This window comes from Melanerpes formicivorus, unplaced genomic scaffold, assembly GCF_026170545.1.
Source record: "Melanerpes formicivorus ecotype bairdi unplaced genomic scaffold, bMelFor1.0.p_v2 SCAF_40, whole genome shotgun sequence".
NCBI classification, from domain to species: Eukaryota; Metazoa; Chordata; class Aves; order Piciformes; family Picidae; genus Melanerpes; species Melanerpes formicivorus.
The window spans coordinates 5,284,223-5,301,168 of NW_027142392.1; the positions used below are offsets into that span (position 1 = coordinate 5,284,223).

The 16,946-nt window shown below is 45.5% G+C and overlaps 1 protein-coding gene across 1 annotated transcript in view; it reads left to right on the forward strand.

The window, feature by feature from the left end:
* The first annotated feature begins 2,084 nt into the window (after window positions 1–2,084).
* SNTB1 (syntrophin beta 1) overlaps window positions 2,085–16,946 on the forward strand; it is a 119,116-nt gene continuing 104,254 nt past the window's right edge. The window contains exon 1 of the mRNA XM_068158625.1: window positions 2,085–2,675. Coding sequence (XP_068014726.1) covers window positions 2,153–2,675 — 523 coding nt within the window. The 5' untranslated portion in view covers window positions 2,085–2,152. The remainder of the gene's footprint in view (window positions 2,676–16,946) is intronic.

The window sequence follows — 16,946 nt, forward strand, 5'->3', positions numbered from 1 at the left end:
GCACTTGCCTATAAAAGGCAGTTCCACAGGAAGCCCACTGGAGAATCAGACACAGAGAACACAGGTGAGGTATGAAACATTTCCTTTCCTTTCTCTACCACCTTTTCAGAAACCATCTGAATACTTTTTCCTTGTAAATTTTCTGAAATTACTTTAAAGTGTAGAGACACATTTCCATTAAGAGCAGCACTGATTCTTTACTAATTCATGAAGAAAAAAATATGAAGTAATTGGTAGGATCTGATCCCTTGGGAAACAGAGATACTGTTTTATAACTTGGCCTGGTCACTCGGGCTCACATCTACGTGGGAAGGTGAGTGCTACAACAGTCAGCATTGCAACACCTGATTTTTGCATGCCTGACCTTTCCTCCCCATCCTTCTCTCGGCTGCCTGAAGCTGCTGGAAGAGAACAAGCACACTCATTCACTCTGCCTGGCACCTGGGAGTGAGATTTGAAAAAAAATCAACCAAAACACCCAGGGTGTTGTACACAAGGTACCTAAATTAGCTAGTGAGAAATGCTGGAGAAAAGGGTGTGTTACAGATTCATTCTGTCTTGGGCTTAGGTGTTTTGTTCAGGTTTAGTGGGAAATGCTTCTTCTCACTCTGGATTCACAGTCCTGAAAAATTAATTATAGCTTTTCACCTTGCATTAATTAACATGAGAAATGAAAAGACCTTTCTTCACTCTGCTTTTTCTCCACCCATCCATTATCCTTGAATAACCCATTGCCTGTGGGTTCCACTCTCCCTAGGCAAGGGTGCATTCCTTCCAGGGAGGAGGGACCCACACAAAGCCTGTGTGAGGCTGCAGATGAAGGAGAGTTGAGACCTCCTTTGCTGGCATTTGGAAGGAAAGGGGATGTGTTTTGTGTAGTCCACTGTGAGGGGCATGGTCTGAGAAACCCTCACCAGAGATGATCCAGTATGTAGGATACCATCCATGCTGAGGAGGTGAGTTCCAAGTTGCCCAGACCACTGGAGCACTTGTGTGTGCATGGAAGCAAATACCTTCCTGTGCCAGAAATGAATGATGTTGCTTCAGAGAGGAGCAAGATGCTGCATTCAGGGGCACATGTAACTTGTGTGGCTGAAATGAATGGGATCAATTAAATGAATGAGATCAATTACTTCACTGGCCACTCCAGCTTCCTTAGTGTGTTGCTCCCATATACAGCAAATGGTCCAGAACTGCTGGAGTTTTCAGCCTAGCTTAGAAAGAATAGAATAAGTGTTTGCTGTCTGTAGAGTCATATCACTGTAGGTCAACACTTCCAGGCCTGCTGGTGGCATGTCCAAACTGACAGAGTAAAAGTTTTGTCCTGTCTGGTGCCTTAGTCAGAACTTTAAGTCCCTCATCAGGCACTAAATCACTTCCTAGGAGGAAAGTGAGCATGACAAAAATCTGCAAAATGGGCAATGTGGCCTCCATGACCCTTAACAGTTTTTTAACCAAAAGGCAAATTAAACAGTTTCAAAATGTGCAGAAGTATTTGTGACATTCAGCTACCACCTTCATCCTACAAAGCCAGAAACCAACTTGGATTCTACTTTCATACAGTAAAAAATTAACTGCCTTTGTGCCACCTATAAGTATAATTAACTTCATTAAAGAGCCCTGGTCCCTTCAGCGCTAAATGTCAGCCTGCTCTCGAAGGAAGAAGGGAATTCAAGTGAGGATATGACCCCCTGATGCGTCTGTGAGAGGGCCGGGACACCATGGTGTCACACACATGTGCACACACATGGTCACGCACACTGACACAGATGCACCCACACATGCACGGAGGTAAACACTCACATGCAGACATACACACAGAGGTGTGCTCGCACACTCACGCACGCAGACACTGACACGTGTGCTCACACGCACATGTGCAGACACACACGTGTGCTCACACACAGGCACGGCCGCACACACAAGCGCACACACCACAAGCATACACACACACCCCTACACACCCCCACGCCCAGACGGCAGCGGGCGGTGCCGCCAGGTGCGCCCGCCCCGGCGCGGCCCCGGGGGGGCGGCGGCGGCTCCTCGCCCCACCCCGCCGCGCCGGGAGCTCGCCGCCCCCCGGCTGAAGTCCGGTGCAGCCGCGCCGTGCCGGGGGTGCCGTCACTCGCCGCGCTTCCAGCATGCTCCTAAGATGGCGGTAGCGGCGGCGGGTGGCGGCGGGGGCGGCCGGGCGCAGCGCAGCGGCTGGCTGGAAGTTTTGGTACGGGAGCGCTGGCACAAAGTGCTGGCCAACTTGGGCGGCGAGGCTCTGGTGCTGAGCGGCGAGGAGCGCCCCGACGGCGCGGCCCACAACGGCTTGAGCGGCGATGGGGCGGCGTGCCGCGGGGCCGAGGGCGGCGGCGGGGCGGCGGCGGTGCGCACCGCCTTCACCGACCCCCCGGAGCAGGTGCCTGAGGTCGTCTCCAACAAGAAGCGGTGCGTGAAGGTGCTGAAGCAGGAGATGGGCGGGCTAGGCATCAGCATCAAGGGGGGCAAGGAGAACAAGATGCCCATCCTCATCAGCAAGATCTTCAAGGGTCTGGCGGCCGATCAGACCCAGGCTCTCTACGTGGGCGATGCCATCCTGGCTGTCAATGGCACGGACCTGCGGGATGCTACCCACGACGAGGCGGTGCAGGCGCTCAAGCGGGCCGGCAAGGAGGTGCTGCTGGAAGGTAGGCACCGGGAATGGGGCGAGGGACGGGGGGGACGTGTCGGCCGCCAGCAGCAAGCTTTGGGGCAGAGAGGTGGCGGAGCCGACTCGGGCGCTGAAGGGGTTGCCCCCGTGCTTCTCGTACACTTTTTCTGGAGTCTTTCCAGTGGAGAGAGTTTTTTCTCCCTCACCCCGAACTGCGCGGGGACTCTCGATGGCATGCATTAAGGAATGAGCCCGTCGAGAAGGGACGAGCAGGCATCCGGGGAGCTGAGTTTGAACTTTTCTTGCCATCTGCCCGCCGCTCGAGCCCTCCCTCAGCACCTCCGTGCGCGGCCGCTGGAATTCCCTGCAGCACCCTCTTGTCTCGGCAGCTGGTCGGCTCCCAGGCTGAGGGCTTACAATGGGAAATTGGTCGACCCCTACCGGGACAGGGATCTTCAGGGTTTTGCAGATAGACGTTTTCACAAAATTTCAGCCCAAAAAAGGCGGGAGGAGTTTGCTACCGGGAGAGGAGAGGATAAAGGAGTAAAGGAGCCCCCTCGGATCGTCAGTGAAGGGCTTGCGGGACTTTACCCGAGCCATCTCGAAATGCCCGAAACCTCCTGCTTTCAAATTCTTCCTTGCCCCGTTCTGCTACCCAACTCCCTACTAGGGAAGAGGGGGAAAACGAGGCTTGAGAAGCTGTCAGTGGCTCTTTGACACATTAGCTACCTCTGCAAATCAGCGGCTTTCGTTTCCTTTCTCAAGGGTAACTGACAGAGTTTTGTAAAAAGTGTCCTTAGAATCTGAGCAGATGTTGGTCCTTGTGGAGGAGACTACCACCAGAATGGGGCAGATGCTGGGGAGGCCACGAGGAGAAGCAGAGCCGGGTTCCCCAGGACAGAAAGTTCATGAGGAAAGAGACATTCACAGGCATTTAATCCTCGTCTTTTCACAAGGACTAATATACAAATGCCACCTGAGAGAATGAACAACTTTAGAAATGCCCTTGGCGTGCGTTTGAGTGATTGCATATTTGCCCAGAAGTTCATTTAACCAGAGGTCAATGGCATTTGAGGCATGTTGCAGTGCCTCCTTCACCTGTGCCATCACCTTCCTCCACGCCACTTGTGCTCCTGCCTCACTGTGCATGTAGCCCTCTTGGTGCCGCACGCTTTTTCACAGGAGTCATTTGGGTGCTTTCTGAGGAGTGGAGGGAGGAACTGCTGCTGCTTAGGAGGTGCAGATGAGAAGCCCCTGTGCATAACCAACTAGGGCATAAAGTTATGAAAAAAGTTTAAGGGGAAGGAAGGTGAGAAAATGCCTCGGTGTATGCTGAGGAACTATTTGGTGTTGTCCACATGACAGTGGAAACTACAATTTGTGCCCCGTGAGGGCATAAGAAGCTGAGGGCAATCGTGTCTCCCCTCCTTAAGTGCTGTGCGCTGTTCGCGGGACCAACTTGCGTCTGCTCCTCCCTTGCTGCAGCCAGACCGGTGAAATCTTAATATGAGCTCTCTGAGGTCTGGATTGAGGCTGTTTCATCTAATTTCTGTCACTGGCGCATGCAGTTTAAGCGCGTCCCGGGGTGCAGACCGGGCAACAGCTGACCTTTGGTGTAATCTGAGGGACGTAATGTAGTGCTTGCAACAGTCTCCCTTGCTGTGTGGAGCGCCTGCAGTAACAGCACCCGAACACACTGCTGCTGTACGAGTCTTAAAAAAAAAAACACACAACCAAACGGTTTTCTTCCCCGTAGGAGGGAAGATGAAGCCTTTTCAGCGCGGACTCTTGGCATCCATCTCTCCACTCCTTTCATTGCCACAGCTATTTTCTGCCATGAAGGCAGATGCACACCAGTGGTTGTTTGTGCAATTGAATTTGTAATTTGTAAATCTACAGCATGTTTGAGTAGTAATCGCCACGTAGAGTTAAAATATTCTGACACTGAACTTGGTATTCTGTCTTGCCTTTCTCTTGCTATTTCAGTAGAGTACCCCAAATGTGAGTTGGCCATAGCACTGCCCCTGGAGATGCTACTCCTTCAGCAGGGAACCTCTCTGTGTGAATGGCTCGTTTGAACGGATAGTTTAAAACAATTCTCTGCAATCCAATTCCCCACTTTGAAGGTCTTTCTTTTTCTTTTTAGACAGTAGCACAGTCTAAATTAGCCTTTTTATTACTAGTGGAAGAAATACCCCAGAGTTTGGGTTTTTTCGCCTTTAAAGCGTAGGAAGGAAAACCTTGATGTATGTATTGCAAAAAGCAGCCTGTGCTGGTGCAGGGAAAGACCCCAGCACAGCTCCTCTCTGGGATCTTTCTCCAATTAAGAGTGTGTTTCCAGGGTCAAAATGTAACATTTATATTTTCAGGGAGGGACTTGTTTCTGACTTCCAGACCAGGAAAGATGAATTTGCAAAAACCCAGCAAGGTGTGAAGCCTGAGGGGCGTATATCACAGAGCAGCAGGACTGTGGCTATTGCCCAATGCGTTGTGATTTCCTAGAGGTTATCAGCAGTGAAGATATAGCCAGTATGGCTCAACACACCCAACCTCAGAGTGCTGTGTAGTATAGTGTCCCTCCTAAAACCGCTTGCTTAGCTAGATGAGGCATTTACCAGCTCAGCAACAAACTGTAGGCTCTTCTGCATTCCTGTGTGGGGAGGAAGGGAGCAGAGAATCCATCAGAACTTGGGCATGGGTTCAGCCAGTGAGCAGAGCAAGAGGAAGCTCTGATTTTTGGACTTAGTGGCACGGTTTCTTGGGTGTTCAGTACATCAGGATGAAACTTCTCACCAGTGTTCAGGAGCACAAAGAATTTCCCTACATGAGAGATGAGATTGCTTCCTTGTACAGTGCATACTGACAGGTATGGATGGCGGCTAAAATTATCATGACAGCTATTGTTTGTACACATAATTTCCCTGTGGTTAAATTGGGTCTTCTTAAATAAGCACTTTGGAAAACCAAGCAGCCCCTCCTGTGCTGTGAGAAGCCTATTACATTCAAGAGACTCTGAAGACACAAAAGGTGTTTGTTCTTATCAGAGATTCCTACATGAGAGCAGTCCCTTGGCATGCTCTGTAACCAAGCTGGTTGTGCTTTACATGTATTCTCTACGTGTTTAGTGAAGTAGCCCATGCTAATGTCAGACAAGATGCCTTTGCAGGGAGCTGTATTTGGATGTGAAGAAAACCCAAACATTACTGTGTATTTTGCTATCTGGCTGCAGGATATTTTCTTACATTGCATCACTTCCTAACTTGTTAAATGTGTATAGATGAGCTTCTGATGACGGTGGAAGGTATGTATCAGGATAAAGAGCGTCTTCTTTTGTGTTGCTAGAGTTTTTAATTGGTTTTGAGTGATTCCCAATTAAGCGAACAAAATTGCAAGGGAGGGCTTACAGTTCCCTTGAGAAGTGGCTCTTGCAGCCTCTCTGGGTTTGCAGAAATTTCCCAGTGAGAGGCAGCCCCTTGCATTGTGAATTTTAGCATATGGACAGTAAACTATAGTCATCTTCTGTGGCTCTCTTGGGAGTAACCTACAGGTTTAAAGCAATGTAAGAATAAACGTGGTGCACTCGGTGCTGTAGCAACAATTTCCAAACGGTATTTCTGTAAGAACTGCAAGGGTTCTCCCCTTCCTACCCTATTAAAATTTTCTGTGGGTGAAGCAGAGCAATTCTGCCTGAGTGAATTGTATGTTGAAATAGTGTAAAATAGGCTAGAGGCACAGGCTGTATTATTTTCCATCTTATCTTGGTTTTTCTGTTTCTTTTGGTAAAGTAGTGACAACAGGAGATTTCTGGGGAGGTTAACAAAATACAATATTTATCCAAGCAAGTGTGTCTCTTGCAAGTATTGGGGAAAAAATGAGGCACTGAGCACTTAGTAAGTGCTTACTACAGTCAGGGCTGTTAATCTCACTGACTGCAAATTGTATGCATGGTTATTCTTTACATTTCCAGTAAATATGCAGAGAACACACTTTGGGCTTTTTTTGGTGCCAGCAAATATGCAGATAGGGAAATGCTCTGTACTTGGAGCTTATACTGCATTTCATAGCCTGTGTAGCTGCCCTCAGCACACATCAGTTCAGAAGTGAAATATAAAGGGAAAGGAGCAGGTACTTATTCTCAAGAATATCAGGTCTAAGCAGTCCCCAAGAATCTCAGTTTTGATTGTTTCAGCTGCCTGTGACTGATGGTGAAGCTTGAGTGGAAGCACTTGATGTGTCTTTCATTGATTAGATTAGATTACAGGCCAATTTAGCAGTCCAGACAGCCTGTATCACCGTTCACAGATAAGAATCAGTACATCATCTTTGCAGTAAATTGGGTACAAGTTCTCTTTCTCAGTTACTGTAAAGGAAATAAGGCCTTTGTGGGCAACACATTCCTGGATTTATTTGCACCAAGGTTCCCGCTCAACTCCCATCCTCCCCCACCTTGGAAACAACTCTTCTTTAGGACTTAGTACCAGCTCCTTAAGGGCGCTTAGAAGATTAAATATGTCTAGGGATCCGGGATTCAATTGCACATGCTAAGTATGATTAGAAAATCTACGTGTTAAGTATGATTGGGGGGGTGGGGAGGGGAAAGTGCATTTAAAAAATCCCAGCAGTAATTCCTTTGTGGAAAACTAAATTGAAAACTTGGTATAACTCTTTGAAAAATCTTTAGAGTAGAATTCAAAGCTGAAGGCTTTTGCTATAGTTAATGAACACTGATGTACTCAGCGCTGGTTAGGCCACACCTTGAGTACTGTGTCCAGTTCTGGCCCCCTCAGTTTAGGAAAGACGTTGAACGTGTCCAGAGAAGGGAAACAAAGCTAGTGAGGGGTTTGGAGCACAAGCCCTATGAGGAGTAGCTGAGGGAGCTGGGGTTGTTTAGCCTGGAAAAGAGGAAGCTCAGGGGAGACATTATTGCTCTCAACAGCTACTTGAAGGGTGGTTGTAGCCAGGTGGGGATTTGCTCTTCTCCCAGGCAAACAGCAACAGCACAAGAGAACACAATCTCAAGCTGTGCAAGGGGAAGTTTAGGCTTGATTTTAGAAAAAAGTTCTTCACAGAAAGAGAGACTGCCTATTGGAATGGGCTGCCCAGGGAGGTGGTGGGGTAAACATCCCTGGAGGCATTTAAGAAAAGACTGGATGAGGCACTTAGTGCCATGGTTTAGTTCATAAATTAGGGCTGAGTGATCGGTTGGACTTGATGATCTTGGAGGTCTTTTCCAACCTGGTTGATTCTGTGTATAATACATGGTATAGAACTTTTCCTTCTGTAAATTTGACTTAGTATAGCATCCATTTCTGTGCATTCAGAGTTTATAAGTGTTGCAGGGTTTACCATAACTATTTGTAATCTATTCCAGTGGTAACTTACTTCCAGGCTATAAGAACATGTCATTTCCATTTTATTTTTCTAATTTAGATTTCTGATCATAGGATTATTTTGCACTTTATTCTGCAAGATTATGTTGCCATGGCTACTTGGTAGAATTGGTACAGCTACTTCAGTAGAAGGGAAATCTGAAGCAGCAGTAGTTCAAGGGAGCAAGAGCATACATAAATGAATAAAATATGATGGGAACAAAGCTGTCCCAGTACTACACTGAAGACTGGCTTTCCAGTCTGAAAAAGTTCTTCAAGAAATTAAAAATAGTTGGTGAATAAAGGGATGCTAGTTGTGCTTCTAGAACATGCAGAAAGTCTCTTAACTGTGTAGAATAGAATCATGGAATAATTTCTTTTGGAAAAGACCTCTAAGATCACTAAATCCAACCGCTATCTAACTCTACCGCCTGGTTCTAAACCACGTCCTTCAGCAGCACATCTATGCTTCTTTTAAACAGCACCAGGGATGGTGATCCAACCACCTTCCTGGGAAGCCTATTCCAGTGTTTGAGAACCCTTTCAGGTGAAGAAGTTTCATCTTGTATCCAGCCTAAACCTTCAGTGGTGCAATTTGAGGTAATTTCTTCTCATCCTCTTGCTTGTTACCAGGGCAAAGGGGCCCAACTCCCACCTGGCTACAACCCCCTCTTAGGCAGTTGTACAGAGCAAGAAGGTCTCCTCTTTTCCTCCTTTTCTCCAGACTAAACAACCCCAGTTCTCACAGCCACTCCTCAGATGACTGTGTAGGGTTTGTGAGTAGCCTATATAATGCAGTTTTGCTGACCTTGATGTGTGAGTGGAGGTGAGTACAATTCATGTCTCTTATGGTCTTCTGGTGCCCTGCTGATCTCACTGCAGCAGCTGTAGCTGGTGTGAAGTGAGCTTCGCTTGGCTTAGCTGCATCACTTCTCCAAACCTTAAACTATGTTGAGCAGAGAAAAGTGCTGCCGTCAGCATAATCTGTGTTTGTGCTAAGGGTCTCTGCCAGGACATCTGTATTTAGAGCAGTCAGGGAGAGCATCATATTGTTGAAGTGAATTGGAAAAGAGCTAGAACTCTGAATAGTGGGAATAAATAGTCTGTTTTGGCAGGGTACAAAGCTCATTGTAGAGATGGGAAGGGGCATCAGGGGAGTGGCAGCATTCGGTACATGCCTTAAAGAGCATCACTGCAAAGAGGGAGTTAGATGATATTTGAGGTGAGGCATGGCTGATTTGGGCTAGAGAGGATTCTGAGAAACTACAAGGTATATAGTGTAGAGTATGTCTCTCATGCTATGTGTTGGAAGGTGTGCTATGAGCCTCCTTTATGCTCTCAAACATACAGCTTTCAGCTGCTATTTTGCAATACCAATGGAGAATTGGTCTCCATGCTTTAAAAGGTGGCTAATGGACTTCTGGAAGAGAGAGGATTCATTGAAATTATTGCATCCAGCATCTTGTAATATTTCAGAGTCTAGCAACACTGAGTAATGAACTATGGCACAGAAGATTTTTACCTAACGCTGCTTGCAGGAGAAGTTGGGGAAAAAAACTGATTGGTTTGTCCATCATCCACTTAGCTATCAAAACATCCTTTTCTCCAGAACATAAGTTAACAAATTTGCTTCAAAAAGGTTTAATCAACTGTGACTAGTCCTTCAAATTGCTTCACCACCAGATACTGCCTTGCTGTAAGGTTAAGTTTGATCCTTCACATAAGTTAAATTAAGGGACATAATTTCTGCATAACTCTTTAGCAGACTTGAATTTCTGACTGCTGCACTTCTGTTACGGTCTGGCTTTAGTTTCGCCTGTCTAGAATTTGAACTGCTGAACTGGATATGGCTTTCACTGTTCATATACTAAGGGCATGAGCATAAGCACATAGTAGGTCACAGCCAGAGCAGCAATCTGTATTGTAGCTATAGGGTAAAATGTAAGGAAATGATCCAGAGCAGTAGATGTAGAGAAACTGTCTCTGATTAGAAATTATTAACATACTTCCTAAAGCTGTTGTGCAGTGTTTTGTGAAATGTTGGAAGTTTCATTTGTTGGCACAGCTCTAAAAGTCATCAAAACTAAGGCTGTTGCTATGTTTATTTCTCACTACTCAGGGACATTTCCACCTAAAGATGACTTACATTCACAGAATCACAGAATGTTAGGGATTGGAAGTGACCTCAAAAAATCATCTAGTCCAACCCCCCTGCCAAAGCAGGATCAGCCAGAGTAGTTCGCACAGGAACACATCCAGGTGGGTTTTGGATGTCTCCAGAGAAGGAAACTCTACAACCTCTCTGGGCAACCTGTTCCTGTGTTCTGTCACCCTCACAGCAAATAAGTTTTTCCTTTATGTTCACTTGGAACCACCTCTGCTCCAGCTTGCACCTGTTGCCCCTCATCCTATCATTGGACATCCCTGAGAAGAACCCAACTCCATCCTCGCAACACTCACCTTTCACATGTTTATAAACATTAATTAACTGTGTCCAGTTCTGGGCCCCTCAGTTTAGGAAGGAGGTTGACTTGCTGGAACGAGTCCAGAACAGGGCAACTAAGTTGGTGAGGTGTTTGGAACACAAGCCCTATGAGGAGAGACTGAGGGAGCTGGGGTTGCTTAGCCTGGAGAGGAGGAGACTCAGGGGTGACCTTACTGCTTTCTACAACTACCTGAAGGGAAGTTGTAGACAGGTGGATGCTGGTCTCTTCTCCCAGGCAGCCAGTACTAGACCAAGAGGACACAGTCTCAGGCTGCGCCAGGGAAGGTTTAGGTTGGATGTTAGGAAAAAGTTCTACACAGAGAGAGTGATTGCCCATTGGAATGGGCTGCCCGGGGAGATGGTGGAGTCACCATCATTGGAGGTGTTCAGCAGGAGACTTGATGGGGTGCTTGGTGCCATGGGTTAGTTGTTTAGGTGGGCTGGATTGGTTGATGGGTTGGACACGATGATCTTGAAGGCCTCTTCCAACCTGGTTTATGATGATGATGATGATGATGATGATGATGATGATGTCACTTCTCAGTCTCCTCTAAGCTGAAGAGACCCAGACCCCTCAGCCTTTCCCCATAAGAAAAACATTTGAGCAGTGTTATCTGCTTCAGGGAGTGCACAGGTGAGTAATGTGAGTGTACATCTGTATGACTAGCTTCTGTTCATTTCAATGGCCTGCTAAAATAGGCTAAATTCCTGTGCAAGTATCTGAGAAACAGTATGCTTTTCCCAAGTGTCTGCAAGTTAGAGACCTATCATAACCAAAAGGAAAAATGTAAACCACCTTTTTCTTTTCTTTTCTTTTTTTTAAAGGATACTCTCAGAATATAAATTCTCTTCTGGCAAAGGAGGTACAGTACACAGGCAGGTACAATTTGCTCCAACATATAACAAGATCTCATGGGACTATTTATCAGTCTCCTGTACCCTCTCAGGGAAATGGCAACATTAGTTAAGCTTTATGTTCCATTTGCCATCGCCATATACTGCTTGTGCAGTACCTATTTTGACTTTTAACATGATCAGATAGTTATGAAAGAATATTGATAGCTATATTATGGAAATAACATATCTCCACTGTAGTCTGAGCTGTTTCAATAATACCTGTTTCCAGGATGATTTACTATCCTAACACGTGCTTTAACTGCCATTGGCTCTAATTCTGCAAGGGGAGCAAGCAGCAGCTGCATGAAGCATGTACCTACTGTTGGCTGCTTTAAGCCAATAGTTTTAATTCAGATGGTAATAGGTTATCTGTTTATCCGAGAGCTTGGGCCTTAATCACTGCAAAACAGCCTGGAAGGACAGAACTGGTTAGTGGGGCTGGCAGAACAGCAGTGACAGATGTGACTTCCCTTACAGCAGGCAGCTTCTCTTTGGTCTTGCTCTTTCCGGGCAGGAGCCAGCAGGATTCTTCTCTTGCTGACGTGAAGCCAAAGGAGGGATTTAATTACTGGATGTTCAAGAGTATTTTCCAGGAATGAGGTGAACAAGAGCTGCCTTCAGTACTCACTGTTTGAATTCTTTTGTGGTTTCCTTTCTTGGCTGTTTTCATATTTTTGTTTTGAGTGACTCTTTTGGTTTTGTAGTTGTTGTTGACAGGAAAAAGAAACAACCCCCAAACTTCCAAAGGCTGTTGTTTCCCAAAGAACACATTATCCTTGCTAACTTTCTGCCCCTTTTGAATTACTTGTCCTATTTCATGCAGTGAGAGACTCTTGGTACACAGTCTTCTCCATCAGCAGTGGGGCTGGGATGGAGGGGCGCCTCCAGAGAGCCAGTGGGATTCCTATAGGATTACCTACTGTATAAATACATACCTAGGCACAGGGACACACACTGTACAATGTATTTATGTACATGCTCCTGTAATGAACAGCCCCATCAACAGGCATTACTTGTTTGGGACTTGACCTTCAAATGTGCTTGAAGCCAACTCTGTTGTACCAACTTGAGCCTGCTGGAGATTTGCCAGGTCTGGAGAGGGTGGTGTGATATTTGTGTTACCTGTCAGGTCTCTCCCCTGCAAGGGTGCTGGGCTGTCCTAGCTCAATACTACATGGAGTGACTTTATACATTGCACCCTTGGAATACCTCTTCCAGAGCAGGGGCTGTGTCTTATTGTGAGCTCTGCTGAAGATGTGCTTCCTGCAAGAGAAGGGAAGCAAACTTCAAGCTGGAATGACTTGGGTAATGATGGCAGATTTTTCATTAAGACCTCCAGGTGTACTGTACTTTGCCTAAATGAAATTCATCTAGATTTTGGAAGCTGAGGTAAATGGCTGATCAAAGGGTTAACATAGCTCAATTTTTTCAAGCAGCTGAGGAAGTCCTGAGCACACTGGCAGAGAGAGGCATAAGCAACACTTAAACTTGCCAACAAACCTCAGGGTGCTACAGATGTCACAGTTTGTTTTGCTTGAAGCCACTGTTTTTCTCATGCCTTTTGCTGCCCTCTTCCTTGCAGGTGTAGCAATTGGGTTGCAGGATGATACCAGGATGTTTGTACACATGGCTCTTGTCTAGCCCTGAGGAGGAAATCTGTATTCCTACCTTTAACAAAAACAAACATAAATATCTCCTAGTAACTTCAGTCTTCTTCATGTTTGTGGAATGACAGAGAGGTGCCTGGGCCAAAAAAAAAAAGGCAATAAAAGAAAACAAAATCTTAATTCAGGAAGAATACAAGTGAAAGCAATTAGCTTTAAGAAGTTCCCAGTCTATTCAGTGAATGGCTATCTGTATACATAAGCCAGACTTCAGGGATGCAGGAGGGCAAGTCATAAAGAATGCATTGCCGTAACGAATTAGTGGAGTTTCCACTTAGCACATTAAAATCAACCCTGAAAGACGCCATTAAGGAAGGAAAGCCATAAATAGAAGTTGCAAGAGATGGTGTATAAAGGATCCCTGAAAATGAAAGTGATCCTCTGTCAGTTATATGTTTTCCTTTCAATGTGTTTTATATATATGTATGTGTATATATATAAATAAACACGTGGAACAGACTATCAAAACATCAGCAACTTTTTGTTGGTGAAGCCTTGAGGAAATAACTAGTGAGTCTGGGCACATTAAAAAAATATCATCCAATAAAAATAAACTTAATTGATTCCAGGCTTTCCCTGTGTAAGGACTCCTGTACAAGGACCATTCTGTGTTGCTCTAGATTTATACAGATACATTGAACTTTCCTGATAAGCATACCTTGAAATGTTGGTATTCAATGCTTGAATTTTTATTAAAGTACTGCCAGAGCTTTTAGTCTATGTGGATGAATAGTATTAAGGCCTTATGAAGGTTTCAAGGTTCATTCTGCTAATAAGATGCTGAGGAGCAGATAGATACCTTTTGGTTTTTCAGGGAGGAAAGGAAGAGTCGACTTTAAAACATGCAGCTTTCTGTGGTGATTTTTGTGACATTTCAATTCGATTTTTTTGTTTACAATGTGTTGTATTTGAAAGCACTTTGCTTTCAAAAGGCTGATTTCAACTTGCTTTTAAAAACTTTTCAAAGCAGAATTATCTACTTGGAATACTTGGCAGCCCCATGCAGAGCTACATGCTGGGGTCAGAGTGGCTGAGAGCTCCCAAACAGAGAGGGACCTGGGGGTGCTGATTGAGGGCAGCAGTGTGCCCAGGTGGCCAAGAAGGCCAATGGCATCCTGGCCTGCATTAGGAATAGTGTGGCCAGCAGGAGCAGGGAAGTCATTGTGCCCCTGTACTCTGCATTGGTTAGGCCACACCTTGAGTACTGTGTCCAGTTCTGGGCTCCTCAGTTTAAGAAGGACATTGAAACACTTGAACGTGTCCAGAGAAGGGCAACAAGGCTGGGGAGAGGCCTTGAGCACAAGCCCTATGAGGAGAGGCTGAGGGAGCTGGGATTGTTTAGCCTGGAGGAGGCTCAGGGGTGACCTCATTGCCCTTTACAACTACCTGAAAGGTGGTTGTAGCCAGGAAGGGGTTGGTCTCTTCTCCCAGGCAACCAGCACCAGAACAAGGGGACATAGTCTCAAGCTGCGCCAGGGGAGGTTTAGGCTCGAGGTGAGGAGAAAGTTCTTCACCAAGAGAGTCATTGGTCATTGGAATGGGCTGCCTGGGGAGGTGGTGGAGTCACCATCCCTCGAGGTGTTCAAGAGGAGATTGGACGTGGCACTTGGTGCCATGGTCTAGTCATGGGGTCTGTGTTGATAGGTTGGGTTCGATGATCCTCGAGGTCTCTTCCAACCTTAGTTATACTGTGATGCTGTGATACTGAAGAGCAGAGAATTGCCCAATGCACCTTCTCTCTCACCTTGGAGAAATCTTTGCAATCATGCCACATTTCTTAGAAGGAAATTTTCATGGCAAAAAATAAGTTTTGACCGGCTCAGTGCAGTAGCTTTTCCCCCATCTTGTTAAAAATTGTTCATTTCTGTATGTGCAGGTAGTTTCTTTGGGAGCTTTAAGTGTGCTCTTCCCTTAATCACTTTATTCTGTTATTTTTCTGCCGATGCACACGTTGTACACGGTTGGTAAGGACATATATTTGGTATGAGCCAAGGCAGATATCCTTCCAATGGAGAAGTCATGAGTGATATATTACATGAATTCCTGTAAGGCATTTATGTTTGATCCTTTCGTTTAGTCATAGTTCTGGGGGCACACTTCCTTGTTTCTGTGAAACTGACAGTAGAATCTTTTAGTGCAGAAGGAAAAGAAGAAGAAACTTCTTGAGTCTCCAAAAGATGCCTAAAATAGCTCTTGGTGCAATTTTAATATCTCCTTAGTGCAGTTGTAAATTAAACTTACCCACTGCTTTTTTAGCTTCTGCTCTGTTAAAGACTTGGCATAGAACTATGTAGAACCAAGAGGTGCTCATGAAACCATAAAGGCTGGGAAATTATTTCTATGGGGGAATGTGTGATGCATTATTTTGCTGCTTTATTTTCCCCTTGCTTGTGTTCTATCGTCTACTGTGTTAGCTGATACTGGCTAATAATGCCTCCAAATGTAGCTCTTTAATTCCAGAGCTGGTGTGGGCATAGCTCTAAATGTCTTATCAACACCATTACATGGGCATAAGATACAAGTGAATAGACACATACAGCATAGGCTGTGAGCTTGCATGTGTGTTGTACATGCATTTGCTCATACCTGAGACAGAATTTATTTGTTGTTGGTGCTTTGTAGATTAAGTTAATTGTTCTATGAAAATGGAAGTAAATAGTCTTGATTATAGTTGGCACTGAAGGACTCTCTGGGTTGATTTGTTTGCTGGAGTGTTTTACAGGAGTCTGCACCTGCAGTTTTGGTGGGTTTTTTTCAGGGTCTGTGTTTTCCACCTGGGCACCACTGTCTGTGTCCAAGCCCCCAGCACTGAGCATGTGGTGGTCAGGCTAGAGGGGACAACTTGCTGTCTGCTGGAGACAGCTAAATAAAAGTGAAGAGTGAATGTGGTATGGAATGTGTGAGAGCAAAACCCACCTTCTCTTCAAGCCAATGTGAATTTTCTCCTTGATTTCAGTGGGATTAGGGTATATTTTATTCCAAAGTAACATTGGCACAATCACTCATGGGAAAGAAAAGATGCTGATCCAGCTTTATCCTATCTCTGATAGCTACTGCATTAATTATCCTTTGAAATAATATGGACAGTTCTGTGGCCCTTACTGAATGATTCACTTCACTGGCTTCCTGCACGAGTGAAAGACCTCACAAACTCCTCAGTTGAGGCTTTTTGTTAACATGCTGCTTTGCTGTGCTTAGCAAACCTGACTCCACGCTCCCCTCCACTCCACAATCCTTGTGGCTTGTCCCTCCTCCCTTCCCACTCCCACAAAGACTGGGGAGCAAAAGCATTGTGAAATAATGTGGCAGCAGTTCAATCTGTGAGTTCAGTCATTTTGTGCAACAAGAATTGATTAAACAATTGCTGTTTCTTAATCTACTGTACAGCACTAATCACAAAGGTTAAATAACTTGGCACAGCCAGATCTGTGCCTAAGCTGTGGGTCCATGTCTCAAACCAGAAAAGCATCCAAATGTTGCTTCTGCAAACCTCCCCAGACTTTTAAATTCCAGGGTGACAGATACTGTATCAAGAGCTTTCCAAAGGATGTTTCAGAATTTCTTTCATGTTCAGGGCTAAGCTCAGATCTGAACTCTGCAACAGCACAGACACACTAAAAATAATGTTTAACTGGAGCACAAAGCAGTCACTGTTTGTAGAGACAACAAAAATGTATTTTCAGGTGAAGACAGGTTTTTAGAGTTCTGTTTTCTTCAAAAAGCTACACCCAGCAGAAATCTGACCTCTTTCCTGTTGAAAGGGAGGTTTATAAGTGCCCTTCTGCTCTCTCTCTGTAGCACTCTCAATATGTAGGTGGGGTTCTACAAGAGAAATTAGTTTGCTGCTGCTTTGGTGCCATTGCAGTGTATAATGCCATACTGTGACAGGTATC